This window comes from Mesoplodon densirostris, chromosome 2 (assembly GCF_025265405.1).
Source record: "Mesoplodon densirostris isolate mMesDen1 chromosome 2, mMesDen1 primary haplotype, whole genome shotgun sequence".
Taxonomy (NCBI): domain Eukaryota; kingdom Metazoa; phylum Chordata; class Mammalia; order Artiodactyla; family Ziphiidae; genus Mesoplodon; species Mesoplodon densirostris.
Genome location: NC_082662.1, coordinates 153,832,558 through 153,860,472, shown reverse-complemented (window position 1 = coordinate 153,860,472; position 27,915 = coordinate 153,832,558). Strand labels below are relative to the sequence as shown.

The 27,915-nt window shown below is 46.2% G+C and overlaps 1 protein-coding gene across 3 annotated transcripts in view; it reads left to right on the top strand.

Annotated features, from left to right (window-relative positions):
• CACNA1E (calcium voltage-gated channel subunit alpha1 E) overlaps positions 1 to 27,915 on the top strand; it is a 300,372-nt gene that overhangs the window by 22,050 nt on the left and 250,407 nt on the right. For all 3 annotated transcript variants that reach the window (XM_060088531.1, XM_060088530.1, XM_060088529.1), the window contains exons 2-3: positions 6,649 to 6,754; positions 7,604 to 7,743. In XM_060088531.1, the coding sequence (XP_059944514.1) occupies positions 6,649 to 6,754; positions 7,604 to 7,743 (246 nt within the window). The remainder of the gene's footprint in view (positions 1 to 6,648; positions 6,755 to 7,603; positions 7,744 to 27,915) is intronic.

Below are 27,915 nucleotides of genomic sequence, written 5' to 3'. Positions count from 1 at the left end.
CCCCGTGACTGTTTTTGAGTCAACATTCCACTGGTTAGAATGACATTTCTGTGCAGGTGAGGGAGGAGTGGAAGGATGTGCACAACGCTGCCCAGGCTGTCTTCTGAGACTCTTCCATCTCTTAGAATTAGACCTCCCCAAACAGGAGGCAGGGACGGACAGGAGGACAGGAGGCAGACCTGCCCGGAGGGGGTGTGCTCTCAGCCTGGGGTGAGGGGTGGTGATGGGTCCTGAGGTCTGCCGCCTCTCAGACTGTGCTGTTCTAGACTCCCCAGGAGTTTACAGGAAGTGCCTAGGGGGCCACAGGCTGCCCCCCACAGAAGCACATTCTCCATTAGGCCAGGACTTGGAGAGAGGGCACAGCGTTCCATCTGACTGCCTGTCCCCGGTGGGCCCTCAGCGCTCTGAGCTCTTTCAGTCTCCCCCTTGGTATTCTAGCATCACAGCTCTGAGAGGAAGCAGCTGAGAGTATAAGGGTCTTAAGATCAGCCTCCTGATGGTATAGAGATGCATGTTTCCCGGGGGACACCCCAGATTTGCTGCTTGGGCCCTAAGTCCTTCCCAGTCCTGTACCTGCACATCAGTCCCTGTGAGGTGTGGATGGGGAAGCTCTGCTGGGTGAGCAAAGGGAGGGCTTAGCTCCCAGGCCAGTCCCCCGGGGCTCTGTTGACAATCAGAGCCAGTGCCACCATGGTAGCCAGTTGCTAGATGGTAGGGCAGTCCTCTCTCTCCCCTGCCCCAGCTTTCTGGGCTTCAGGAAGGAGAAGAACAAATAGCAGGTGTGCAGGCCAAGTCGTGCTGCTCAAATTAGCTGTGTTGCTAAGGAAACAAGTCAACCATTCGAAGGAAGGAGCATTGGGTAAAGGAGATAAATCAATCAGGGATCCTATTTTTATCATTTCCCTAATGACTGTCTTGAAGCTGCGAGATGGGAAAGGGAGTGTTGGAGTGACACAGGTCCTCATTAATGGGCTTAGAGCGAGAAAGGAGTGAAGGGGTATTTGGGGAGATTGCCAAGGAAGTTTATAAAATGAGGCCCCTAGCGAGCAGACAGCAAGACTGATGCAGAGAAGAGGCATCTTTGCAGGTTTCAGAGAATTTCCGTGGTCATTTCCTCATTCGGTCCAGTCCCTTTGTTCTCCTGCGTTTGATCCTCTCAGAAATCTTGTGCTGATTTCCATGACCCTCAGGTTGGCATGGGTCTTTGTGTTGGTTTGGTTTTTTCAGAATAGATATAGCTTTAATTGATTTTATAGTTATAAATGAATACATGCTCATTATAACACAGTGAGTAAAGGAGTAAAGAAGAAATCCTACTACCCCAAGAAAACTCATTATCCTTCTAGCAAGACAGATTTTTTTCCTTTGCTCGTAAAAAAATTTTTTTTTACATTAAAGGGGTCTGTTATGCATGCTGGTTTCTTTTTTTGAAGAGCTAATGTGTGTACACGGCATATAGCACACAAAGTTCAAATGGGTGTACTGTGTAGAGAAAGTATGGGTAGCTTTTGTAAGGATAGCTCCGGCTCTGGTTTTCCTGGGCTATTAGCCTATGAACTGATTGATTACTTTATTAATTAGTTAAAAACCAGTCATGGGGTGACCGCTGTGAGCTGGACACTGGGGTACAGAGGTCCCTGGGGCAAACAAAGCCTCTGCCCTCAGGCTCCCTCACTGTTCCATCAGCTCCATATAGTCAAAATCTCAAGCCACAAACGGTGCAGACACCAGGGAGAGAGAGTGTTCTCCAAAATGTGTTTGGTGTCAGGCACAGAATGTAATAGGAGTCTCTGAATTCCTGGGCAGAAGGCATCAGAGTCCTGGACAGACTTCCATTCTGTTTCATGAAGGGCGTTGTTCTCTGAGCCCTTGCAACACGGAGCTTCCTTTGACCTTTCCAAGCACATCTTTGCCTAGCCTGTGAGGTGCATCCTTGTGCCCTGTGGGCTGTTACTTGCAATCCAGGCTCTTCTTCTGGGAGATGTAGCAGAGCCCTTGGTAAGGCTCTTGAACTTCTGTTTCAGGGAGCGGTGCCCCTGAGTCAGATCCCAAGCTGGGGGCCCGAGCCAGGGGGAGTGACTACAGCCTGGTCTTCGTGACAGCTCCTCAGTGGAGCTACTGCTCACGGACGGGGATGCCTCCCTTTCATTCATGCCTGCGCTTAACACCGAGTGAGCTCCTACTGTGTGCCAGGAGCTCTGCTGAGAACCACCAGTGGAGAGGTGAACAAAACACTGTCCCTGCTTTCTAGGTATAGTTTCTTGGGGGAGATCAGTATGAGGGGGGATGATAAAATTGTACCATGCAGAGAGCTGTGGGGCACAGGGAGAAGCCTTTACAGACAAGGTGAATCTCACCTCCATCTTGATCTATGACCAGAAAGGAGGAGAAAGGCCATTGCAGGAGGAAGCAAAATCACTAAGATGTAAGTGCCCATTCTTTGTGCTTTCTTCAGAAAGGGAAGTGGACAAGAGGTTAAAGGAAAGGGCTGTAAGGGGGCGTGGCTAGGGCCTGGGCCGAGCTGGGTGTTCTCTCCTGCTCTCCTCTCCTAAAATTGCCGTCCCCCTCTTTCTTTCACCTAGTCACAGATACACAGAATTCCCATAGTTTCACCTTTACTTCTGCACCAAAATTTCACCTCAGATCCTTTTTTTTTTTTTTTTTTTTTTTTTGCGGTATGCGGGCCTCTCACTGTTGTGGCCTCCCCCGTTGCGGAGCACAGGCTCCGGACGCGCAGGCTCAGCGGCCATGGCTCACGGGCCCAGCCGCTCCGCGGCACATGGGATCCTCCCAGACCGGGGCACGAACCCGTATCCCCTGCATCGGCAGGCGGACTCTCAACCACTTGCGCCACCAGGGAGGCCCTCACCTCAGATCCTTAATTGCCCCAGACATGAATTCATCCTGAGGTCGAGATGCTCTGTAACGCCTGAAGGGACATCCCTCTCCAGGGTATGTGCATTTGAAGTTTTCAAAATTTGCCGCGCGGCTTGTGGGATCTTAGTTCCCTGACCAGGAATCGAACCTGTGCCCCCTGCGGTGGAAGCACAGAGTCCTAACCACTGGACTGCCAGGGAATTTCCTGAGGTTTTCAGAATTTCAAGCCAAAGGATCACTGCTCTGACTGGGTCCTTAGCCATCAGACTACAGGCAGAGGATTTGAGTCGGGAGGATGTGGGAACAGGGTCTTCTCAGAAACTGAATTACCAAACCCTCACTTTTTTTTTTTTTTTTTTTTTTTTTTGCGGTACGTGGCCCTCTCACTGTTGTGGCCTCTCCCGTTGCGGAGCACAGTCTCCGGACGCGCAGGCCCAGCGGCCATGGCTCACGGGCCCAGCCGCTCCGCGGCATGTGGGATCTTCCCGGACCGGGGCATGAACCCGTGTCCCCTGCATCGGCAGGCGGACTCTCAACCACTGCGCCACCAGGGAAGCCCCCAAACCCTCACTTTTAGATTCTAGGCCCCTGGGCCATAGGTGGTGCCATTTGTTGAGCCCTCATGAATTCTTGGCCATCCAGATACCTGTCTGGTCAAAGGAAGTCTGGCTCGTCAGCCTTTCTCCTGCACTGAGCGCCCGTCATGGTAATGGCCAAGGAGCTAGCCCTGTGTCCCCCAGAAGCCTCATCTGTCTGCACCTGGACATTCTGGGCTAGGTGAGCTTACCGGTCCTAGCAGGGAGCTGTATGCTTAGACTGTCTGGCCAGGAGGATGCAGGTGTGGAAGTGGGCATGAGGAATGGGGCGACAGAGGGGCTGCGGCAGCCCAAGTGGGCATTGCTGAGTGGAAAGCCTTGGAAATGCACAACCAACAGGAGCTGCCTTGCCTGAAGGTCAGGAACTAAGAGCTCCTTCACTTTTGTGTCTGTGCTTGTCCCTCGAAGGTGTTCAGGAGAAGAAACCTGTCCCCTCAGTAGATCAATGAGAGTGCGCGACATCTGCAGCTTGAATGTGAACATGCGTGTCCCCGGTCCTGCTTCCCAGGTCACGTGCTGGGCCCCTTGGACCCGCCGAGTAGCCTTCTGAACTTGTGTGGGGCCTTCCAGCCATGGCAAAGGGCTGGCCAAGCCTGATACTTTGTGAATATTTTTGTTAGAGACGAGGACAGGGCGTGAGGTGGGAGAGGCATTAATTTCACTCCTGTCAGAGCCGCCATCCTCGCATCCCCCGGACCCTTGGGGACTGGCCGTGAGCTCTGCCCTTTGTATCAGGGCTTCCCAGATGTGTTCCTAGGAGCAGCATCCCCAGGAGAGATGCTCTGACAGAAGGGTTATATGGTGAAGAAGTTTGGGAGTGCTGTGTCCTGTTCCCAGCCCCCTTTGGGGGAGGGGGTGCATGCTGTGTACAAGAGTATTAAAGGCTCCAAGCACCCTGCTGGGAGGAAACCTGCTCTCCTTGACCGAACCCAGGCTTTCCCTCATTCATTTGATTGCAAGTTCCTGTAGCCCTAGTATCCCGTGGCCTGCATCTTAGAAACATGCCCCAAGTGCCCTTCACTTCTTTTGCCATTTGTCATTGGCTTGTTGTCATGTTCTTGGTTCCCTATCTGTACCGATTCCCTGGGGATGTTCTCAGGAAAGGGCATGGATTCCTGGGCCTCCACTTCTGCCACGTTCCCATCTTCATTTTACCATTCGGGTCTGGGGAATTCTGGGTGTCTGAACCAGGCCAAGGACAGGCTAGCCTATTCAGAGGGCTTATGGGACACCAGATCCTGGTGTGGTCCTGGTCATCCTGCACTTGTTCAGAGCTCTGGATTAGAGCCCATGATGGGAAGGAGGAGAACTCCCCCTGTGATTGGTGGGCACTGGTACCCCGGGTGAGCTGTGTGTGGGGACTTGTCACAAGAAAGTAGGCTTGTAAGTGCGGTGGACATCTCTGGTGTGTATTTGCTGGCCCGTTTAGCTCTCGGGCCATGCTCGGTGCCCAGAAGGACGGAAGGAGGAAGAGTAGTGAGGTGTGATGAGGCTTTTGCATGTGATGAGGCTTTGCATGTGATGAGGCTCCCCTCTGACTGAGAGGGTTTCAGCCAGCACAGTAGGGTATGGAGGCAGGAGGCTGGCTCTGAGGTCCTCTGAGCCCCATCCATCCAGTTTTCAGATCCGGTGGCTGGGTTCTAGAGGCCAGCAGAGCTGTCCCCAGGGTATGAGTCCCGTGTGAGTGTTGGGGTGTGTGGGAAGGGAGGATGGCCAGCTGCTGGAGAATGGGCTGTGACTCAGGGTTGCATGGGGGCAGGGGGCGGGGAGCGGTGCTGCTAAATGAGAATGAAAGTTCTGGAGGCTCGGACGCGGCCGGCCATCTCACCCCCTGCAGCCTCCCATTCCAGCACCAGGACTAGAGCAGCCGCTGGGGCCGCTCACATCTTGCACGTACCACCTCTGCCCTAACCCCTCTCAGAGATGCTGCGAGTGCTTCTTTGCCACTGATGTTCACCGACACGCATGTCCTGGAGGGGATGGGGAGGCATGGGGGCGTGTTTATGATTTGCCCTCCTTCTGTACTCCCTAGGGAGGGCTCTGGGCCCTACATCCTACACAACCAGCTTGAGTGTGTGGGGAGACAAGATCCCTTCCCTTCCCCCCACTTTATCAGACTTACTACTCATCTCTCCCGCCTGGATTCCAGAAGCTGCCAGATCCCAGGTTGCTCAGCAAGGCCAGTGGCAACAGCTCACTTCTGTTTGTCACAACCATAGTTATAGAATGAAATCCCACGTGCAGAGTGATCCTGGAGCCGGTGATTCCCTCTCTCTTTTCTAGAAGTCCCCCCCTCCGGCCTTCCCCTGGGCTTAACGGCACAACCTTTCTGCGGGAGTCAAGGATGCTGGCCCTAGAATCGTAGTCCTGTTTTTCAAAACGTCGCAGGGAGCCCACTCACCTGTCTTCAGAAAAATGCAACAGAAAACGAAGCCGGAATTCACTATCCGTTCATTTGTAGTTTGATTCCTAGAGGCCCCGACTTTGCTGCCCTGAATGCAGACTAATGATTTGTCTGTCTGTTTCCTATAGAAGTAGATGCTTAGGAGAGAGAAAGGTGGGACAAAGCCAGTTTCTCCTGGCCCCATTATAGATTTTCCTGAATTGGGTATTAAAATAAAAGGGAGCTCATGGAGAGAATTGTTCCTTTTCCAAGGGCTCTTCTTCTGTTCATTCGAGCAGAGGTTCTAGAAGAGGGCACTACAGATGTGATTCCCCGAGGCAGCAATGAACAGCCGCAGCTGGATCCTTGCTGAAGCATCGTTATACAGTCCGGTGGTTTGAAGACTGAGAAGAACGGGGAGCCTGCAACAGCATCAGTGTTTCTTCTTCCCTTCGTCCCACTTCCCTTTTTAGTCCTGGTTAATTCCCGGATATGTCCCTGAATTCACTAAGTATCTGGAGTGTCTACCATATGTCTAATATATTATTTATTGGCTACACTCTTTCTTTTCTTGAGAAGATACTTTGTGTTCAGAGCCTAATCAGAAATGGTTACAGTTCCACATGCTAAGGACCACCCACTGTCCTACCTGCCTGTTTGCTCATATCAGTCATGCAGACTGCACAGACACAGTGTGGGTTGATAAAGTTTGTGTATTGATGTACACAGCCATCTTGGAGGCTGTGTCCCTCTCTCTTTGGTGAATGTGTTTCTTAACTCCTCCTTTCCCACGCCGTTTGAGTACATGATCTTGGCCACCATCATTGCCAACTGCATCGTCTTGGCCCTGGAGCAGCATCTTCCTGAGGATGACAAGACCCCAATGTCCCGCAGACTGGTAGGTGCCTCCTTCCTTCTCATCTTTCTTTCCCCCTGTTCTTCCTCTTGCCTGGTTCCCTTCTCCTTTGCTTCTTCACCTGGCTCCCCTCCCTTCTGTACAGTTCTGTGAGTTTTGTTCTTTGCTGAGGGACAAGTTGGTAACAAGTCCCATTGGGATTCATAAAGACAAGAGGACTGACCTTTTAAATTCCTGCTCCCAGGAAGTTCTGTGTATACACTGCATGGAAGCCAGGCAAGAAGAAAGGGAGGACACGGGGCCCACACACACTTCTCTTTCTGAGGGACTTTGGGAGTGAGAGGAAGAGGGAGAGTAAAGGAGAGAGCATGAAGGATGCTCAAAGCCTATGTGCATTCACTGTTCTGAACTTCCTAAACGTTTGTCCGTATTCTCTATAAAGCAATCATCCATGTGTCTAAAGTATTCCCTCTAAAGAGGGCAAACAAAATACCTAAAATCCAATTGTACGGGTAAGTGGCTCCAGCCTGATAATCCGTGGATGAGAAAGAACTCTGAAGCTTCCAACATAAGTGAAGGCCAGCAATGGGAAAGCTGACTCCTTCAAGGCAAAGCCAGCACGGTTGGTCATTGTCGTGGGAAGATGGCCGGCCCTGGGCATGAGACCCACATCCATCCATTTCTGCAGCTGGCTTCCCTTGCTCTTGTGCTCTCCGAGAGTCCCGCAGCACCCTCACCCGTACATGGGGCTGGCTCAGCACAGACGTCCAGGTGTCCTGTAGGAGAGAGAAAATGTCAGAGCAGAGAGGATAGCTAGCCAGGGTGTGCCTTGGCCCGTGTCTGATGAAGCACAGTCCTCTCTGACCAGCACCTCTGTTCTTCATCCCACAGGAGAAGACAGAACCGTATTTCATCGGGATCTTTTGCTTTGAAGCTGGGATCAAAATCGTAGCCCTGGGGTTCATCTTCCATAAGGGCTCGTACCTCCGCAATGGCTGGAATGTCATGGACTTCATCGTGGTCCTCAGTGGGTGAGTCCTCTTCCTGTCTCGTCTTTGCGTGTGGAGGAGCCTGTGGGGTACCGAAGCGGCTGGTGCGAGGAACCTGGGGGAGGGAAGGCAGAATTCGGTGGAGGAAGAAGTTCAAGGGTGAGATTCCCATGGGGCTGAGCCATAGATGAGCCACCTGCAGGGGAGTGCGAGGACTCTGGAGACGCATGTGGCATTCGGCAGAGGCCATGGACCCAAGGTCTGGCCGCTGCTGCTTCTGGTTTCCCATTCTGTGTTTGGCTAGGGATGCAGAGACGTTTCCAAGTGAGTCTTTTCACTAAAGCAAGTGGCTTGCGCTAGCCTGAGGGCGCCCCCCGCCCCCCGCAAAATGGGCCAGAAGATGCCATTAGGTGCAGTTTTCTTCTGGGGGTTGGAAAAGACTCGAAGTATATTTTCTGAACTGATAATTGAGACTCGTGTCCTGACAACAGAATTTTTTACGATTTACAGATTTATACGTATTTATTATATGAGGAGGTATAAAACTGAATCACACGAAAATGTCTGACATCGTATCCCTTTGAAAATTAACATAGTAATAATGTGTTGTGTCATAAGCAGCATATATGATGGCAGTACAGTTATATGAATATTCGATAGTTATTCTTTTTAAATGAATATAGTATACCTATACTGGGGTTGATCCAGCACTGTTGGCAGCATATGCGATGGACCTTGGGACTGGTGATGATGGGCATTGCCTCCCTGGGCTTCTGTGGCTTCTTGTGTGTCTTTGTATCAGGTTGCTCTTGGTACCTGCAGGGGAGGGGAGCAGTCCAGGCCAGGTGGATCCTGTGTGGGTGTGGCAGCAAGGGGTGTGGCATGGAAATTCCCTTACTCGGCTGCCCAGTTGTTCAAACCTGTGAGGACAAGATGAGAGTGGAGTAGAAAAGTGAGGAGTGGGGAGATATGAGCTACCATTATGATTGACCAAAGGCAGAGGGGAGCAAAGAGGACCTTCCCCCCACACACCCAGGGAATAGCCAGAGGAGTGGGCGTAGGTAAAATCTGACAAGAGTGAGTTTGAGACTATTTGCATCTCTTCATTACGTCTTCTGCAATAGACAGAATCCTCATATGTTTAACCTTCATGTCAATTGTGATTAAGTGAAGGGGTTGAAGGGGTAATTGACTAGAATGTATAAATGGAAGCTCACAAGCATCGAACCCTTTAATATAGGGAACTGATAAGTAGATGGAGATGACTCTTTATGTTTAAAAATGTCTGTTGCCTTACAAAAGGATTTTCTGAAGGTTATTTTTCTAAAAGAAAATTCTACTACTGCATTTAAAATGTGATTTAGTGTATAAAGATACACCTTCTGCATAGTGTTTCAGAAGTACATGGTCAAAGACTGCAGTACACCTGGATGATGTTTTGTGGGGTTTTCTCCCCAGCTTAATTGAAGTACGATTGAAAAATAAAAATTGAATATATTTAAGTTGTACAGTGTGACGATTTGATATATGTATACACTGTAAAATGATTACTGCAATCAAGCTAATTAACATATCCGTCACCTCTCATAGTTACTTTTTTTGTTATTTTTTGGTGGTGAGAACACTTGACATCTACACTTTTAGCAAATTTCAAGTGTGTTATACATTATTATTTACTATATTCACCATGGTGAATACTAGGTCTCCAGAATCTATTCACCTGTAGCTGAAAGTTTGTACTCTTTGATCAATATCTTCCCTTTTCCCCTACTCCCAGCCCCTGGTAACCACCATTCCTTCCTCTGTTACTATGACTTCGGCTTCTAAAAAAGTTAGACCTCATATATAATTGAGATCATGCAGCATTTGTCTTTCTCTGTTTCACTTCACATAATATCCTTCATGTTCATCCATGTTGTTGCAAATGGCAGGATTTACTTCTTTTCAAAGGCTGAATAATATTCCTCTGTGTGTGTGTGTACCTGTATCACAGTTTCTTTATCCATTCACTCATCGATGGAAATTTAGGTTGTGTCCATATCTGGCTATTGTGAATAATGCTGCAATGGACATGGGATTGTAGATATCTCTTCAAGATAATTATTTCATTGTCTGGGATATATATCCAGAAGTGAAATTGCTGGATTATATGGTAGTTCTATTTTTTTTTTTTTTTTTTTTTTTTTTTTTTTTTTTTTTTTTTTTTTTTTTTGCGGTATGCGGGCCTCTCACTGTTGTGGCCTCCCCCGTTGCGGAGCACAGGCTCCGGACGCGCAGGCTCAGCGGCCATGGCTCACGGGCCCAGCCGCTCCGCGGCATATGGGATCCTCCCAGACCGGGGCACGAACCCGTATCCCCTGCATCGGCAGGCGGACTCTCAACCACTTGCGCCACCAGGGAGGCCCGGTAGTTCTATTTTTAATTCTTTTGAGGAAGTTCCATACAGTTTTCCATAGTGGCTGTGCCAATTTACATTTCCCCCAACAATGCGCAAGGGTTCCTTTTTCTCCACATCATCACCGACAATTGTTATCTTTTGACTTTTGCTAATAACTGGGTGATGTTTTAAATGTCCCTAAAATAAATAATATATACTGTACAGGTAATCCCCAACTTATGATGGTTTGACTTATGATTTTTTGACTTTCCGATGATGTGAAAGCAATGCGCATTCAGTAGAAACTGTACTTCGAATTTTGAATTTTGATCTCTTCCTGGGCTAGTGATAGGCAGTATGATACTCTCTTGTGATGCTAAGCAGCAGCAACTACAGCTCCCTGTCAGCCCTGAGGTCACGAGGATAAACAGCCGATACACTGACAACCATTGTGTACCCAAACAACCATTGCGTTTTTCACTTTCAGTATAGTATTCAATAAATAACATGATATATTCAACACTTTATTAAAAAATAGGCTTTGTGTTAGATGATTTTGCCTAACTGTAGGCTAATGCAAGTGTTCTAAGAATGTTTAAGGTAACTCGGCTCAGCTATGATGTAGGTTAGGTGTATTAAATGTGTTTTCGACTTACGTTGTTTTCAGCTTATGATGGGTTTATCGGGGTGTAACCTCATTGTACGTCAAGGAAGATATGTACAGTAAAAGGCCTAAATGAGTCTGAGTCATTTTAGAAATATGATTCTGTTTAAAAGAAGAGTACTGTAATGTTATATGGATTATATGCTACAATTGCATGAATTTTTTTTGTTTTTACATTTTTATTGGACTGTAATTGCTTTACATTGGTGTGTTAGTTTCTGCTTTATAACAAAGTAAATCAGTTATACATATACATATGTTCCCATATCTCTATTCTTGGTCTCCTTGAGGCCTATACGTGTCAGAGGCCGTTTGAAATTTCTCATCTAGTCTATTTATTTTTATTTTAAACTATTCTATGTTCATTAAGGAAAATTTGGAAAATACAGAAAAATCAAAAGAAAAAAAGCAGTCACTGATTAAGAAAAATTCCTGATTATTTTGTGGTATTTCCTTCCATCCCCTTTAATGTTAAGCAAGCTCTCCTTTCAATGCCTGTAACTGTGCTACCTTTTCTCAGTATAGTATGGGCATAGTACATAGTACTCCATATTTTGGTTAAAATCTGTAAGGACTGATTAGCAGTTTGTTAAATAGATGTACCCAGCTTACTTCTCCATTTTTGCAATTATCTGAGACTTAGATTGCTTTCTAGTTTTGGCTATTATAAATAATTATTAAAGATGCTCAATGTATGTCTTTTGGATGTCACATTTTAAGAGACATTTTGACGGGTTGAAGTACTTCTAAAGGAGAATCTGCCTTTCTGGGGTGGGGCCTGGGAACCAGGATGGATGAGGGAAGGTGGAGGAAATGGGCCAGCCATTTGATGGGATGAGAGAAGGCTGGTGGGAGCCATAAGCACTGCCTTCAAATGAGGGTTGCCAGGTGGTTGAAGGGGCAGATTTGTAGAGTCCTTCGTCAGCATGGCCAAGAAGGCCCTCTGTGTCCTCGCCTGCATGTGTGGGGTGCACACGAGTGGGTGCAGGTGCTGAGCCCTTGGCCAAGTCACTTGTGCTCTCTGCTCTCTCTCCCCCAAGCCCGGGCATCTCCCATTCTTAGTGCTCTTCAAACTTTGCTGAAAGGCGACTGCTGTCCATCTGAACCAATAGGACTTTGCCCCTGTTCCTCCTGCAGCTACTCATTCTTTCTCTCCAGGGAGAGGGCTTGGCCCTCTTGAGATCCGAGCTCAAGGTTGCGGTTCTGCCCCGCAGGAATGGGTAATCAGATTTTGTCTTCTGTTCACACGATGCTTTCATCTACCACATTGCATGGTTTCTAAAATGCATATTTCTCCTGCTGGAGCATCTCTAAAATCAGCCCGTGTCCTACAATAATGGCATGATATAGTTTAGTTGACAGCGTTTGTCTTTCATAGTAGTAAATAAAACCACGGGGCCTCTTACAACTGTTGGGGTCTTAGATGCAGTGAATATGTTGTAATACCAGCCCAGGGAAGCAGGCAGATCAGGCTTTAGATAGGAGTCATCCAGTACTCAGAGAGGTTAAGTGCTCAGCCCAAGACCACCAGCTCCTTGACAGCAGATACAGGAGTTGGAACTGTGCCCTTTGACCCAAGCCTGGTGTTTTACCTCTGCCCGGTGCAGCCCCTCCTTTAGGCTTCCTGACACCCGCCCTTGCAGCAGCCTGTGCTGGCTGCTCCGACTTCTTACCTCAGCTCCAGGTGTCACCTCACATCTGCCACCAGCGCACAGGAGGAGTGACAGATACTAGAGCAGGACATCGCCTCAGGCTGAGGCTGTACAACTTCTCAGCTCTCAGTGTGTGATGGGAGGCGGAGGGGTGGGGGGCTGAGGTGCCAGACAGCTGGCTCAGCCAAAGACCTTTCATCACTGCCTTTTGCTCAGGGATGGGTGGTTGGGAGACCTGGGCCACCACATTCTGCCTGTACTCTCGACCTTCTAACCTTTAGAATTCTTAGGTCTGTAAGCTGAGGGAGTTCCATGGTTCAGAAGGTTAATTTATGTACATTATTCACCTAATCCTCATAATCCCCAAAATGGGATCTCGTTATCCCTGTTTTATAGATGAAGAAACAGAGGTTTAGAGAAGGTATGTGATATACTAGGAGGTACTAGAGCTGGGACTTGAGCCCGTATCTTCTGGATCCAAGTTCCTTCTTCAACGCTCATTTCCCCACACCATCAGTGACCTCACAACCTCACAGGCTCTGTGGTTCTGTAGCTCTGTGATTGCATGTTCCTTTGGTCCCCTTGAAGCAATGTGGAATGGGCTCAGGGAGCGGCATAATCAGGCAGATGTCCCTGACCCAGAGCTGAGGCTTCACGTATGACTTGAAGAGGACCAGAGCCCCAAGTGTCCATCCTAAGACTTCTCTCTGTGGGCTTGGAATACAACCAACTCCCTGCTCTGTGGTTAAGAAGGCACGTTACTTAACTCTCATGGTTTAATACATAAAAACTAAACCCGAAGTTCCAGCTTGTTTCATTAATTGGCTTGTTCATTCATTCATTCACCCATCCGTCCATTCATTTATTCAACAAAACGTGTATTGTTGAATACTCAAGCAAATTCTGGGACTGAGAAACACCAGGGTTAATGTATTCTCATTTCTTCTAAAAGACAGTGGAATTTGCTATTCTTTTAACAAATTATTACCTTACATAACTTGGAATCTCTCTTGTACTGGTAACAATTCAAGAGATGCTATTTCGAACCATTTGTTAGGCCACCTGGAGAATTCTAAATTACTCGAAGTTGTTATTATATATTAGTCTTAATAATAAGTCATAGTCCCTGGAATAGATGGGCAATGATAGGGGAGGATGAGAACTCAAAGGTACTCCTAACCCATGGGTAGGAACAGGGAAGTGAGGGCCAGGACTGTGTCTTTGAACCCTATTCATGTCTGTGCCTGATCAGAGTAGGTACTTAATACATGCTAGTAGAATGGAATCACTTGTTCCATCCCAGATTGTCTTGTCACCAATAGGATACAAAGGAGAGTGCTGGGGGCAGCCTGGGGCTGGCAGTGTGGAGGGGTTGCCTATTCCCAGTCCTGCCTCTTGGTCTGGCTGAGCCAGGCAGTATCTACATCTCTCTCATGTAGCTATGACTCAGCCTGGCTGCTCACATCCTGATCACTCCATTAGAGAAATGAAAGCTGGGAACTCAGCCTCTAGGTGAGTAAGATATTGGGCTTCATATCATTTGGGCCTACTTACTAGGTTCGCAGTGTTACCTTTTGGGAATTGCTTCCTGGGTGATATAGGTGCAGGGTTGGGGTCAGGGCTGAATATTGAAGACCCAACTTCCTAGAGGTGGCTATGGGTTGGGGGAGGCGTATGGAGAAAGCAGCAGAAAGAGCAGAAGAATGTCTCACCTGGCTTTTGCCATGTAATGAAAGCTTCCATCTATTGAGCCATATTGTAAAGACTACATTTCTATCTATATCTGTATCTATATCTTTATCTATATCTATACCTATTGTTCAGAACATGCTTTACTATCAGTTTTGCCAGCTTTTCTGTGGGAGATGACCTGTTTTGACTGTTTTCTTAACTGCAAGAACATGGGTACAGACTCTGAAGAGTGGGCGAGTGTATCTGAGCCTGGGGTTCTGCCTCCTTCCTCTACCAAGACCATCACTCCAGGGCCCAGGTGATCACCTGTCCCTCTGTCTTCCTTCAAGTCCTTCAAGGGACATTGTTGACGACCCACAATGCGCCAGGCACTGTGCTAGATGTGGGTGGGGCAGGGCTGAGTGTCCCCACCAGGAGGCCGCATGTCATGAAAACCCAGAAGAAGGGCATCCAACCTAGCTCTGGGGACCGGGGCAAACTTCCTGGAGGAAGTAACATTGAAACTGGGATGTGAGGGTAGGCCGTTAGGACTTAGACAAGGAAGGAGAAGAGCTTTTCTGGGAGAAAGAATGCTACATACAAATCCTGGAAGCAGAGAGAGAGCACGCAGGATGCTTCTGGGGAGTTGGCCAGTGGAATAGTGAGCGATGCTCCCAGAGAGGTCAGCAGGGGCCAGCCGAGGCCATGAGGAGGAGCTTGTACCATAGCCAGAAGGCAGTGGGGAGCCACTGAAGGCATTGAGCAGGGGTGGAATGATTAGTTCTAACTCAGTGCTGGATGCTGCACAGGTCTTTGTCATCCTGGAATTAACGCTGAGGAAAGGGCACGGAAAGGAGAGGGAAGCCATAGCCATACCCTTAGTTGCAGTTTGGGAGGAGGTGCATCACCCAGCAGGGAAAAGAAGGATGAAGGGAGAAGGGAACGGGGAGGAGAAGAGCCCGAGGAGATGCTGCAGAAGAGCTGGGAGCTGCTATTGGATGTCCCCACCTTCTCACCAGTGGCACAAGCAGAGCCTGTTGGTAGGAGGACGGTATCTGGAGCTAAATATACATCGGTAGGTATTTTTAGAGGGTTTCTGTAAGGAGGCTGCCCTAATACACGAGTTTCCCGAGCAGCTAAAGATCGAGGAAAGCACAGTTTTCCTTCTCCAGCACCGTCTCTCCAGTGCTGAGAATGTGCGGGAGGTGTTGTGAACGCAGCCCCGGGGCCCCCAGCCCAATTTAAATCTCTGTGGTAATAGTATGATAACACTTGGTATTTATATAGCATCTCCGTGCCAGTGAGCCTGGCGAGATTTTACAGACCTGTCTTTTACTCATCCTCTCTGCTCTAAGTGGGCGAAGCAGGAAGGTGGAGAACAGGGAAGGGCTGGGTAGAGGGAGGAGACATTGGAGCTTGTCCATTCAGCGACGGGGAAACTGAGGCGGAATGAGGTGATATGGGGGGCTGGGAGCTACTCAGAAGACCCGAGTCAATAGAAGGAGACCAGGTCTTCGGTGCCTTCATGCTGACGTTGGGGTGCTTCGCTAGTCCTTAAGCTCTGACTGCCTCTCAAGTTCTCTCTCCCAGCAGAGTTGGTGGCTGCTTGTCTGAAAGACCTCCACCTCCTCACCAGTTCCTCGTTCATTTCTAGCTTCACTTTGGGGGAACACAGCTGCTACTTGCAGCATCTCCGTTTGTCAGAACATTAGTTCTCTTTTAATTCCATTTCCCTCCAGATGGGTGCATGATGGAAAAGATAGAGTTAGGATATGGAATTTGGATTCAGGGGAGAGGTAGGCAGAAGGCAAAATGTGGAGCTTGGAGGTCTCTTCTTTACTCTGTGCTAATGATAAACCCAGTTCTTTTAGGGAGACCCCAGATGAGAGTCCCAGGTAGTAGTTGACAGGCAGTTGAGCTGGGGTTACTCCTTGGGTGGGAAGTCATTTCTTCTTACATATGTACTCTATCCTTTTTCTGTATTGAGAGTCATCGTTGATACATTCTACAGGTATTTATTGACTACTTACTGTGTTCTGGGTGTAAGACATTGCTGTTGGGATGGTTTCTCTTTCCTAAAACATTGCTTCTTGTCACCTCCGTTGACTGATAGAAGCTCAACCTGGAGAGAACTGAGTGGGGGCCTGAATTGGTCTTGGTGTCAACAAGGAGGAAGGAAAGCCATAGCAAGTGGAGGAAGGTCCAGACCCCCCGGGTGGTTTGGTTTCAGAGTATTTTTCTGGCTTTATATTCATTCAGGGTAACAAAGGGAAAGAAATGAGGGCCAGATGCTTTCTAAGCCAGACCGCCACCCTGGGCCTGGAGCTGCCATTGGAAGGCTGTTAAGTGCATACAGTCTTAGGCATGTGCATGACTGTGTGTGGAAGAGCGCAGCAGGGGTGAAAATTCCAAGGCAGGATTGCAAAGCAGAGATGGCTATAGCATAAATGTTCATTCTCTAAATTTACAAGGGAGACTTGAGAATTAAAGGGAGTGTTTACATTTCCATTCTGTGGGTGATACACGTTTCCTCCTTTGGATAGAGCTTTTGTGCACTTCTGTCTGTACTGTAAATATAGTCCACAGTTCAGTGTGAAACGCAAAATGCAACAGTGCTATTCAATGTATGATTCCCTGGAGTCAGAAAATAGCAGGTGTGAGGAGTGCAGAGTGGTTAACACAGGAAGCAGTGCAGATGCTGAAATGAAAAAGAGGATGTGCGGGGCTTAAGGAGAACATATAAAGGAAGGTTAAGTCTGAGGTTACTAAAATTTAACCAACAAATTTTAGACCTGGGGGAATGATAAGTTTGTCCCACTTTCTGTATTTATTATTTTTCCCAGAAGAGAAAACTGAGGCCCAAGTGGCTAAGCCACGTGTCCAGGGTCTTAGAGCTGGAACGTGGTGAGCGGGGACTTGGATACTGGTTTGTTAACTCCAAATCCAGGACTTGGTTGCAGCTATGCTCTACGCTCCCCGGCAGTGAGAATCTGATGATTCTTGATTGTGTTCAGGCCATTAAACTGGGGTGTTAAGAAATAAATGATTTTTGTAATTAGTTGGCTGGAATATATATATATATATATATATATATATATAGCAATATATATGTGTGTGTGTATTTTTATATATATATATATATATATATATATATATATATATGCAACTTATATGGAAACAGAGTTTAGTTTAGTGGACTAAATGATTTCAGGGGCCCTGAGTCCTGGTCCTGACCCTAATATACATTCTCCCTCTGATACCTCAGTGTGATACTGGGTGATACCTAAACCATCTCAGCTTTCCTCATGAAACCTCATTTATGAAATGAAGGTAGCATCTGCACGAGCTACCTCACCAGGTCTTGCGACAAACAAATACAGTAATGATGATGCTGATACTGGTGATGATGGCTCGCATTTTACCAGGAGCTCACATGTCTTATTTAAAATGTGGAAGCCTTCATATACTATTGTCAGCACTTGCATATATCATTTTAAGTATAGAAACATAAATCAAGGCAAATATTATCTCCGATTTGCAGATGAGGAATTCAGAACTCAAAGAGGCTGTCACGTGCTCAGGGCCAAACACTTACTAAGGGGAGAGATGGGCATTTTCATTGTATTATCAGCAGTTCTAAAGCCCATGTGGTGTCTACTGTACAGCACAGCCGCCTCAGCAAAAGTGTTTGGGAAGACAATGAAGCAAAATACGAAATCAGTGAGCAGAAATACTTTCCCGCCCAGGTCAGTGATATTATGAAGATAAATGTTAAAATACACACAAAGCACGTTGAGTGCCTTTTGAAAAAGATGTTTAAAAATATTCAAAATACTGTAGCTCTGTAGCTCATTCAGAATAGTCATTTACCTCCATAAAAATTGCAACTACAAAGACAAGTTTCACTGCAACTTACTGCAAATTCCAAGGCTGTGGCTGATTTAAAAATTTCCCATTAGTTGTCATTTTGCTTCAAGGCAGAAGTTTACTCCAGACTGAACGTGAGATATATCTTATTTCCTCTTAGAAGTATCTAACTTTATCAGAACTAGTCAAATCCTTTTACGGTTATTATCTACAACAGCAAAGAAATTCCAAGTAAAAGCGGAAACAAAGACCTTCATTTTTAGCCTTATCAACAATGAAAATATTACATTTTTCCATATTCTTACTTTTGTTTTATTTATTTATTTATTTATTTATTTATTTATTTATTTTTTGCGGTACATGGGCCTCTCACCGCTGTGGCCTCTCCCGTTGCAGAGCACAGGCTCTGGACGTGAAGACTCAGTGGCCATGGCTCACAGGCCCAGCTGCTCTACGGCATGTGGGACCCTCGTGGACCGGGGCACAAACCCACGTCCCCTGCATCGGCAGGTGGACTCTCAACCACTGTGCCACCAGGGAAGCCCCTTACTTTTATTTTTTTAATATTCCGTGTCTTTGTCTTCATCTTCTGGCCTCCCGCTTCACACAAACACACACAAGTCAGAAGGCTCTGAGTGCTACAAAGGAGGCTGAAGAGGATGCCTTTTTCCCCCCAAGGAGGAATGTCCCATCAGAAGGATCGTGCACAGAACTCTAGTCCTCGCTCTGAGGGGAGTTGACAGGAAAGGCTGAGTTCTGATGACCTTCCCCTTGTCTTTCATTTCCTTCCATCTCGGCTGCCACTCTTCTGTCAGGAGCCTGGGCCTTGGTGACAGAATGGTTAGGAGAGGGGCTCAAGGTCATGGCTTTTCTCCCTGGCCTCAAACTCTGGGACAGTGACTGGGAGGCAGAGTGACAGGTGTGGCTGCTTCACACTTCAGATGACATTTGTGGTGAAGTCTCATGATTTACGTCACTGTGGGTGGTTCCATGCATCTCACCTCCTCCCCCATCAACCCTCTAGGGCCAGGAGGGTCCTTGAGGAGTCGTTCCTTAGTCTAGGGCCACATGAGTGGCCATGGAGAGCTGAAGCTGAAACAGAACTTGTTTGGGGTATCTTTGCTGTTGAGACTTAATCAAAACTCTGGGTGAGGGGTGATAACCAGAATGATGTATCTCCTGGCCCCGGCCCACTCAGAGCTAAGCATCCCTAGCCCCCATATCTGAAACTTTGAATTATGGGGAAAGACATAGGAGGAGCCAGGAGAAGACAAGGGAGAGGGAAGGCTAGAGGCAGCCAGTATTAGTTGAGGACCTCTTATGTTCCAAACATCGTGCTGACTATAAGGGGTACAGCCCTGGATGGAGAGAGTTTCTCTTGTCTTAGAGCTTGCTGTCTAGCAGAGAAGACAGATAGTAAATGAAATTTAAATGCAATGGTGTATAAAGTGCTGCAAAGGAGAAGTGTTAACAGTGCCAGGGGGGTTTGAAATTGGGACTCTAACCTAATCTGAGGGGAAGGAGGTCAAGAAGTTGATGTTAATGTTGAAACCTGGAGATGGAGTAGCCTTTGGCTAGGAAAAGAAGACAAGAGGGAAGGGGGCAGGGTGAGGAGGGTTTAGGTGGAAGGTAGGGCAGGTGTAAAGGGCTGGAGGTGGGAGAGGACCTGGCAGCTCTGGGAAACAGGAAGGCCAGTGGAACCCAACGTGTAGTGTCTGAGGTGACAGTAACCTGAGGGGAGTTGGAGAGGGAGAGGAGCCACATCATTCAGGGTCTCATTGGCATCACCAAGGGTGTTCAATGGGAAGCCACTGACTGGTTTGAAGCAGGGAAGCAGACATATTTGCAGAAAATGACTGGGGATGGGTGATGATCCCTGAGAAAATAGAACTTCCCTGAATGATTCCAAGTCTGCTCAGAATTAGGATAGAATTAATGTTTTCGAAGAGTCCCTCCCTCTCTCCTCTGGCCTCCTCCTTCCAACACTGACCCTCAACTATAATTTTGTTTAACCTATTGGAACTGTACCAAAACCCAGTCTCTAGACCTTATCATCTAGCCCATCCTATGCTAAAAATCTGTTAGCCCTGCCCAGAGTAAAGACATAGTCCTGCCTTCTGGGTTCACATTCTGAGCATCTCCTACTGATTCAAATAATGGGTAAGAACTGATGAGTGTGTGGGCTTTTATTTTTGATGTTCAGCAGAGATATTATTTTAAAAATGCTTTTCTGAGAACTCTGCTGTAGGATTATTATGATTTTTATTTTTCTCATAGAACAATAGTCAAAAGATCAAGCCAACCCACATGCTTGTTTATGGGATGTTTCTCTTTTTCCTGCTTTCTAAGCCCATGACACATCATGATGCTGAATCTGGATCCAAGTTGAACTCTGGTTAATAACCACGATAAATATACCATTTTGTGATTTAGGGGCCCCTTCTGGGGGGAGCTCAAAATGCTCTGTAATTCACCCTCTTCCCACTTCTCATTTGGAAAAAGGAAATAGAGGCCTCCCTCCCGATTCCTTTTCTAAGTAAGTGTTCTGTTCTCTGTTTTAGAGACAGGTCATCCGGATGGAGGCTTCACAGCTGGGCTCTGGTGCTAGCGATGGGAGGTGTTCACTGCTTACCCCAGGCTTTCCCACTGAGTACTTAAATTCACATCCCCTCTTCACATGAGTGCAGCCATCTCTCTAATGTTCCAACTTCCTCCTCCCTGCTCTTGCTTTGTTCTCTTCTTACTCTCCCTAACCTTTCTCTGGTTTCATTTTTCACCCTGGTTCAAAATAAAAGACTGGGTGAGTTGAGGACAGGTGCCATGGAAGGTGGTGTATTTGTGTGTGTGTGTCTGTATGTGTTGCTAATTCTGACAGACTCCTTCTTAGATCTCTGTCTGTAGAGTGAGTCTGACGTTCAACCCCTCTTCTCCAGCAAACAAATCCGTATATGAGGAGGGTTCTCCCTACTGGGAATCTGATAGTTCAAAGTTTGAACAGCTACTACTGAAAATAAAGGAGGAGGAATTTCCATGAGTACTTCAACTCCCCCCCAGCTGTGACTGATCTGAAACCAAACTAAAGCTAAGCACCTTGAAGTCACCCAGGAATTCAAATTTTAGGACCACAGGTAGAAAGTTAAAGCAGGAATATACCTTAAGAATACACCTTAAGATACCCCTGGCATTATTGCCGTGGACATGCAGCTCCATGGCCGCACCTAGCACTGGCTGTTTCCTGAATAGTGTTTCCCACAAATATGTACCATAGTATCATTTTTCTAAAATGTGTGTGGGTGCCATTGTAACTTATTAGATATAAATAAATTTAGAAGCATTCTTGAAGAAATGGTGGCATTGTTTTTCTCATTTAGTCAGTATAGCATAGCGGTTAACAGTTTGGGCTCTGTAGGCAAGCAAACCTGAATTCCTGTTTCTGCTCTGCTGTTTACTAGCTCTGTGGTTGTGGGCAAATGATCCAGCTTCTGTAAGTCTCAATGCCTTCATCTCTGTAAAAAAGGGGAGGTGGTGATGGATAATAACATCTGTCTGACAGAGTTGTCATGGGGCTATATTAACGAAATAACTCCTCTGGGAGGGTCAAGTGGGTCTTGGACTCTTGACATTAAAAAAGGAGCCTCACACTTGAAAGGGTAAGAATGGCTGACCCAGTGTGACCCATTGTTACAGACGAAGGGGCTGAGGCCCAGAGAGGGCTTTGAGAGCTTGAACTCTAGTGTATGCCTAGTACTCTTGTCTCTGGTTGGGAGGTTACTTGCCTACAGCTAACACCTGATTTTGGTCAGGCTTATAATTTCTTGTATTCAGTCTGGCGGTATAGATATGGAGGGGAAGTAGAAGTGGAAGTTAGACCCAGTGCGTGCACTCATGAACGAAATGGTTTGATTAGAGTAGAATACATATGTATATATATCTGTACCTAAGGCAGCTCAGCACAGTGTGATCAGGACACAACCTAGTTCTGGTCAGGTGGTTCAGTCTCTAGGAGTGGCTAGAAGGGAAAGATGTAAGTTGGGCCAGTGATACCCAGATCTGTATCCAAGATTAGGTATTCCATAGTTAGCCTTTGGAGTCTTTGTCTTTCACTGTTGATCCAAGGTAACTTGGATAGTTAAGTCTTTTTTGGTGGTTGCTTGCCCATCTTTTCTTGACCCTGTGTGTATATACACCTTGTATTACTGTCCTAAAAGAAAATGTCTTTTTGCTCAAGCATTTTCAGGTTGACTATAGATCTTGATTTGATTTCTGCTTGATAAAGGAGCACAATGTTAGCTCTTTAAATCTGTTCGCTGAAATTCACCAATGAAAATTTATGGATTCATAGCAAGGCTGAGAGAGACTTTGTGGGGAACTGAACAGGGAAAGAAGGTATAATAGTATATATAAGGACTCTCAGCATCCTTGGCTCTTGCTGCAAGAGGATGTGGGATGGGGGGAAAGAGATTGTTAGTCCTTTTTTCACCAGATTTCTCCTAGTAATACTTCTTCCCCATCCATCCATCCATCCATCCATCTATCCACCCATCCATCCATATATTTGTCTACCCATCCACTTATCCATCCACCCATCCATCCATCCACCCACCCACCTACCCATCCACCTATGCACCTATCCATCCACTCATCCATCCAACAAACCATCATGCATTATTTATTAAGTAAATATGGAATGCCATGCACTATATTGGATGCTGACTATATCAGTAATATAACTGTTACGGTCCATTCCCTCATGGAACTTACCATCAATCCAGGCTTAGGGAGGAATAAGGAAGCTTAGCCTGGTGTTGCCTCTACTGCACTTGGTAGAGGGGAGAAGTGGTTGTTTCGTAGATGTGTACCCATCCATTACCAACATCAAATCATACTTTAGTGAAAAGACTAAGGACTTTAGGTTTAGGTAGACCTGAACTTGAACTTCAGCTTTGCCATTCGGATGTGACTTTGGGCAAGTTATTTAGCCTGTTGGATTCTTGTTGTTGTTGTTTTTTAAGTCTAAAATACCTCTGTTGCAAGATTTATGTGCTAGATTGAGTACCACTACTTGCTCTAAGAAACAAACCCCTATATTTCAGTGGGTTAGCACAATAGATTTATCTCTGTCTCCTTGAATAGGTCAGTGTGTTCTTGGCTTTCTCTCACTTGGTGATTTAGAGACCCAGTCTCCTCCTGTCTGGTGGCTCTGCCATCTTCCAGGTTCTCATGATTTACATCTCAATAGAAACAGAAAGAGTATGAAGAAGGCAAAGTAACTTTTTACATTCATTGGCATAGAAGAGACACACATAATTTCTACTAATACCTCATTGGCAAGGACCAGCCACATGACTCAACCTAGGTGCAAAGGAGACTAAGAGATCTAATCTCTAATTGGGCAGCTGCTTCCTAGCAACAACGCTACACTGTGGAAAGGTGAGCATCAATTTTGGAGGACAGGTAGTGACCTCTTCATTGTCTATATGAAGGTTAAAAAAGAAAATGTAGGTAAATTGTTGGACAGATAGTGGTATATAATAAATGTTTTCTTCTGATTATTAGTAATATCTGTTGATTCAAGCAATATTTCCTACACATGTATAAAACATTTTACTAAGTACTCAGACGAAAAAGATAAGTAATAAGATATCTGCCCTCAAGGAGTGTCAGTCTGATACAGAGATAGCATCTGTATACAGATAGTTTTAATTTGTGCTCAAACCATTTGATCAGGAGGAAAGTTTGCAAATAAATCTGTTCTGTCCATTTAGCTTTCCATCTCTTTGTCTACCCACCTTTTATTAAGTGCTTACTGTGTACACAGCATAGTTGTGAGTAGTAAGAGGGACAGTGATAGAGTTAAATCAGGAGGAGATGGAAGGTCATTGGGAATTTGGTTTCACTTTGCTCTAATGCTACTGTTGGCACCTATACTAGAAGCCGGTGTCAGCAGCCCTTGAACGCTTTTTGCCACCTCTTTTGATCAGGCTTTGAAGATAAGGATGAGAAGCAAGTAGTTTATTTCATTTTATTTTATTTTTGTGTTGTTTTCCCAGTGGTAGTCAGCCAGCTGAGGCTATTTATAAAATGTCCATGTTGGCCTGGATATCACTGCTGGTTAACATCTGTCAAACTCCAAACTCTGTGGCCAGTAGGACAGAGGATCAGGAGCCAGTGTCAGAGGGAAAACCAGCTTCTTAGTTTACTGATGTCTTTTCTATCCTTAGTTTGCACAAAGAAGGTTGAGAAGTCAGATGTTTACTAGTGAACTATGCATGACTACAACAAGTAAATTGGAGTCAGCATCTTATGATAGTTCTGTTTTTGTGTGTGTGTGTTGCTTTCTGATTATACAGCTGAGTTTTCCCCTTTTGAAAGAACACAAAACATTAACATTTATTATAATAAATGATTTATCTGCTTTCATTTGTACAGTATTTGCTATTCATTAGACCTTATTCTTTTTCATGTTTCTTTTCCTTATTTTTTTCTGTATTGATCGGAATCTTATAATCAGTTTCTTATAATTGTCAACCAAATTATTGTCTTATGGTGGAGATACTACTTTTTATCTTTTTTGTTTTATTCCTTATCACTTCCCCCACTCCTTTGCAGGCTGTAAGCATGAATACACATAGCAGCGCTAAACTTGATGCTGAGTTTATAGTTGATTTTTTTTTTTTTTTTTTTTGTAGTACGCGGGCCTCTCACTGTTGTGGCCTCTCCCATTGCGGAGCACAGGCTCCGGACGCGCAGGCTCAGTGGCCATGGCTCACGGGCCCACCCGCTCTGCGGCATGTGGGATCTTCCTGGACCGGGGCATGAACCCGTGTCCCCTGCATCAGCAGGTGGACTCTCAACCACTGCGCCACCAGGGAAGCCCTGTAGTTGATTTTTAAGACTTACTGTATCACTGACAATTTGACTGTCAAACTGAGTCAGTGCCAGTGAGAAATTGTTTGTTGTAGTGGAAAGCCCATCCAGATCAAAACTGATCCGTTCCTAGTGCCTGTCCTTATTTTTGGTATGACGGTAGGGCTAGTTTATAACCATCCTGAGTCTTAATCTTCTGTTCTACAAAGAGAGCAGTGCTAGCCTTCCAGGAGTTTTGAGGAGATTAAATGCAATGACATATGTGAGAGTGTCTGGTACCTTCCTTGCTTCTGCCGCCTTTTCCTGTCTACCTTCCTCCTGACTTCCGCGCATCAATAGGAGGAGTCACGGAGGCCCCTTATGCAGTTTATCTATATTCAGGCCGTGGTGCTGCAGAGGAGGGAGCCCATTAAAGTTTGATGGTGCTCCTGGGCACTGCTGGGCTGGAGAGGTGAAATGGAAGGGAAGAGAAGAATAAGTATAACAATCAAATTGTACAGCTTTTGAAGAAGATAGGCACAGGCTTATGGTTTATTATCTGCCCATATGTGTGCCTGCCAATGTGTCATATATATCCTTGCCTGACGTTGTGTCAAAGTACATCTGCATCTATACTTTCATCTGTATCCACCATATCGTGTATTACCATAAGAAGAACTCTTGAATGCAAACAGCATGACAGCTGTGTTCTCTTAGTAGCTGTTTTTCTTTATCAGGGATTTTGCTAAAAGGATTTAAAAGCCTTTTCTTTCCTTTTTTAAAGAATTTATTTTTAATTGATGTAACATTGGTTTATAATATTACCATAGCTTGTTCTAGGGGTGGGTTTCCCTGCCTTTCTGTAAACTGCTACAAAGCGATGTCTCTTTCCTTCTCTCCACCTCAGTGGCGTCCTCAGCCCCCAACCCTGACCGGTTTGGTTTTGTCTTTGCCAGGAGGACCCAACCCTTAGAACTTCCTGGGAATAAACTCCCACAGGTCATCATTTCTGGAATGCAAATCCTGGGCTTAGATGGACATTTGAAAATGAATTTGTCACAGCAAGGACAGCGACTCAGCCTTTATTTATTTGAGGGCAGACCCATTTCCCAATGGGGTAAGCTGAGACTATCTTCCCTGTATTTATGTGAAAGGAGGGAGGAAGGAGAGCCTGTTTGATGATTTTTGAAGGGCACATCTCCTCCAAATTTAATTGTGTATTAAAAACAAAAGCAAAAACAAACATCAAGGGATTTGAAAAAAGGGTGATTTTTTTTTTTTAACTGAGTTCAGAGACATTCCAGAAAGGTAACTTCTCACAGCACAGTTTTTATTTATTTTTTTCTACCTCCTTGATTTTTCTCTTTGATTAAATTCTTTCCTACAAAATGACACCTTTTCCAACATCACCATTTCTATCAGTGGTGTCAGTAGTCTGTGTGGTTACAAGGAAATGACCTTGACGCGTGTCAGGGATACTAGGATCTGCTCCAGGCACCACCAGACCCTTCAGAGCCACAACCCCAGCTGCAGCCTGGAAAGTTTGGATGGATGGGCTTTAGGGAGTCTTGCATCACCTAAAATCATTCAATAATTTAATATATATGAGCATTTTCCCCCAGGAAAAGGGTCCGTAGCTTTTATCAAAGGAGCCTGTGACCCACATTTTAGGACCATTCCTTTAAATGATCTCTAAGGAACTTACAAGTTTGAGAATTTATTTGGGTTTTATTAGCCTTCCCGTCATGTAGACATTTCTGTTACGTTTGATGTCTTCACCAACCCAAGACCTTCTTTTCCTCCTGCCTATTTCTGTCATCTCTCCCCTCCCTGGGATTGTCATCAGTGAGTCCCTGCCCTGCAAGGCCATCATAACTTGACTTCTGGCCACAGGTTTGCCCCAGCTCTCCTCTGTCATCACACGTGCAATTGAATCATTTCTTTCTGTATACCTCTCTCCTGATCAGGGCCTTTTGACAATCTTTTCTTTCCTCTTTGGTATGGAAAAGAAGAAAAGAAACTCTTCAGCGTTGCATCCCGGACACCCGTCCGCTGAATCTCCCCCCCGCCTCGTGCCCATTGCCCCTCTGGTGTCATTATTGTCACTGAAGTCTCCTTCACCCCAGCAGGGCCCGACTCAGAGGTGCCTTTCCCATCTCAAAGCTTCTTTCTGTATTCCTTCACTTGCTGTCACCCTGCTTTGTCTATATCCTGCATGCCTTTTAATAATCTGTGCCATGATGTTCTGTGGGAACCAGCTCAAGACCTGACTCCTCAGCAAGATAGACCCCCTTCTCCAGGCTCCCTAAGCACTTAGCTGCATTTTCGCTTCATCAGCAGGTGCTGTGTTTCCTCTTTCGTTATTTCTGTGGCCTTCTTGTCTCTGCATTGAGACTGAGGATGGGACGTGTACTCCTTCCTTCTTCCCTAGGGTGACTTGGGTTTTCTCAGACTCATAATAAATGCCCAGCAAAGGCAGGATGAATAAGGAGGTGAAAAGCAAGGGTCTGTTGGTATCTGCCCATGGAGCTGAGTGGGGCGGGTGGGGAGAGAAACATGGACCCAGCTGAAGCCTTGAACTCCAGTTTCATAGTCTGCCCTGGTGTGTTTTCTCACCCTCAGCCCACGCAGCAGGAGGAAAAATGCAGGCCTTGGCCGAACCTTAGGCCCAGTAGTGGTGTGTGTGGGTGCTGAGCTCCTAGTCCAGCTGAGGGTGGGGAGGCTAAAGGTGGAGAATGGGGTCCCAAGGGGTGGAGTGCTTTGATCAGGACTCTAGGGGGAGGGCCTCTTCTCTTTCAGCTCATATCCCATATTAGTTATCCAGTTAACTTAGAGGAAGCTTTCTCTTTGTGCTTTGTTGTTGTTTCTTTAAAATAAATGAAGTATTAATACTGCCAATTGTCAGATTGGCTCAGATTCCTTTTCCTTCCATCAGTCTCCCTTCCCCCTTCACCCCTCCTTCCTGGACAATTAGCGAAGTGTTTGGTCTTTGGTTTGGATGAATAATTGATTCAGAAGCTTTGTGAATGATTCATGGCCCATATGGTGGGGCAACATGTGTGTGTGTGTGTGTGTGTGTGTGTTTGTGTGTGTGATCAGCACCTCCTACAAAAGGTCAGAGGTTTCTCCCTGGCTCT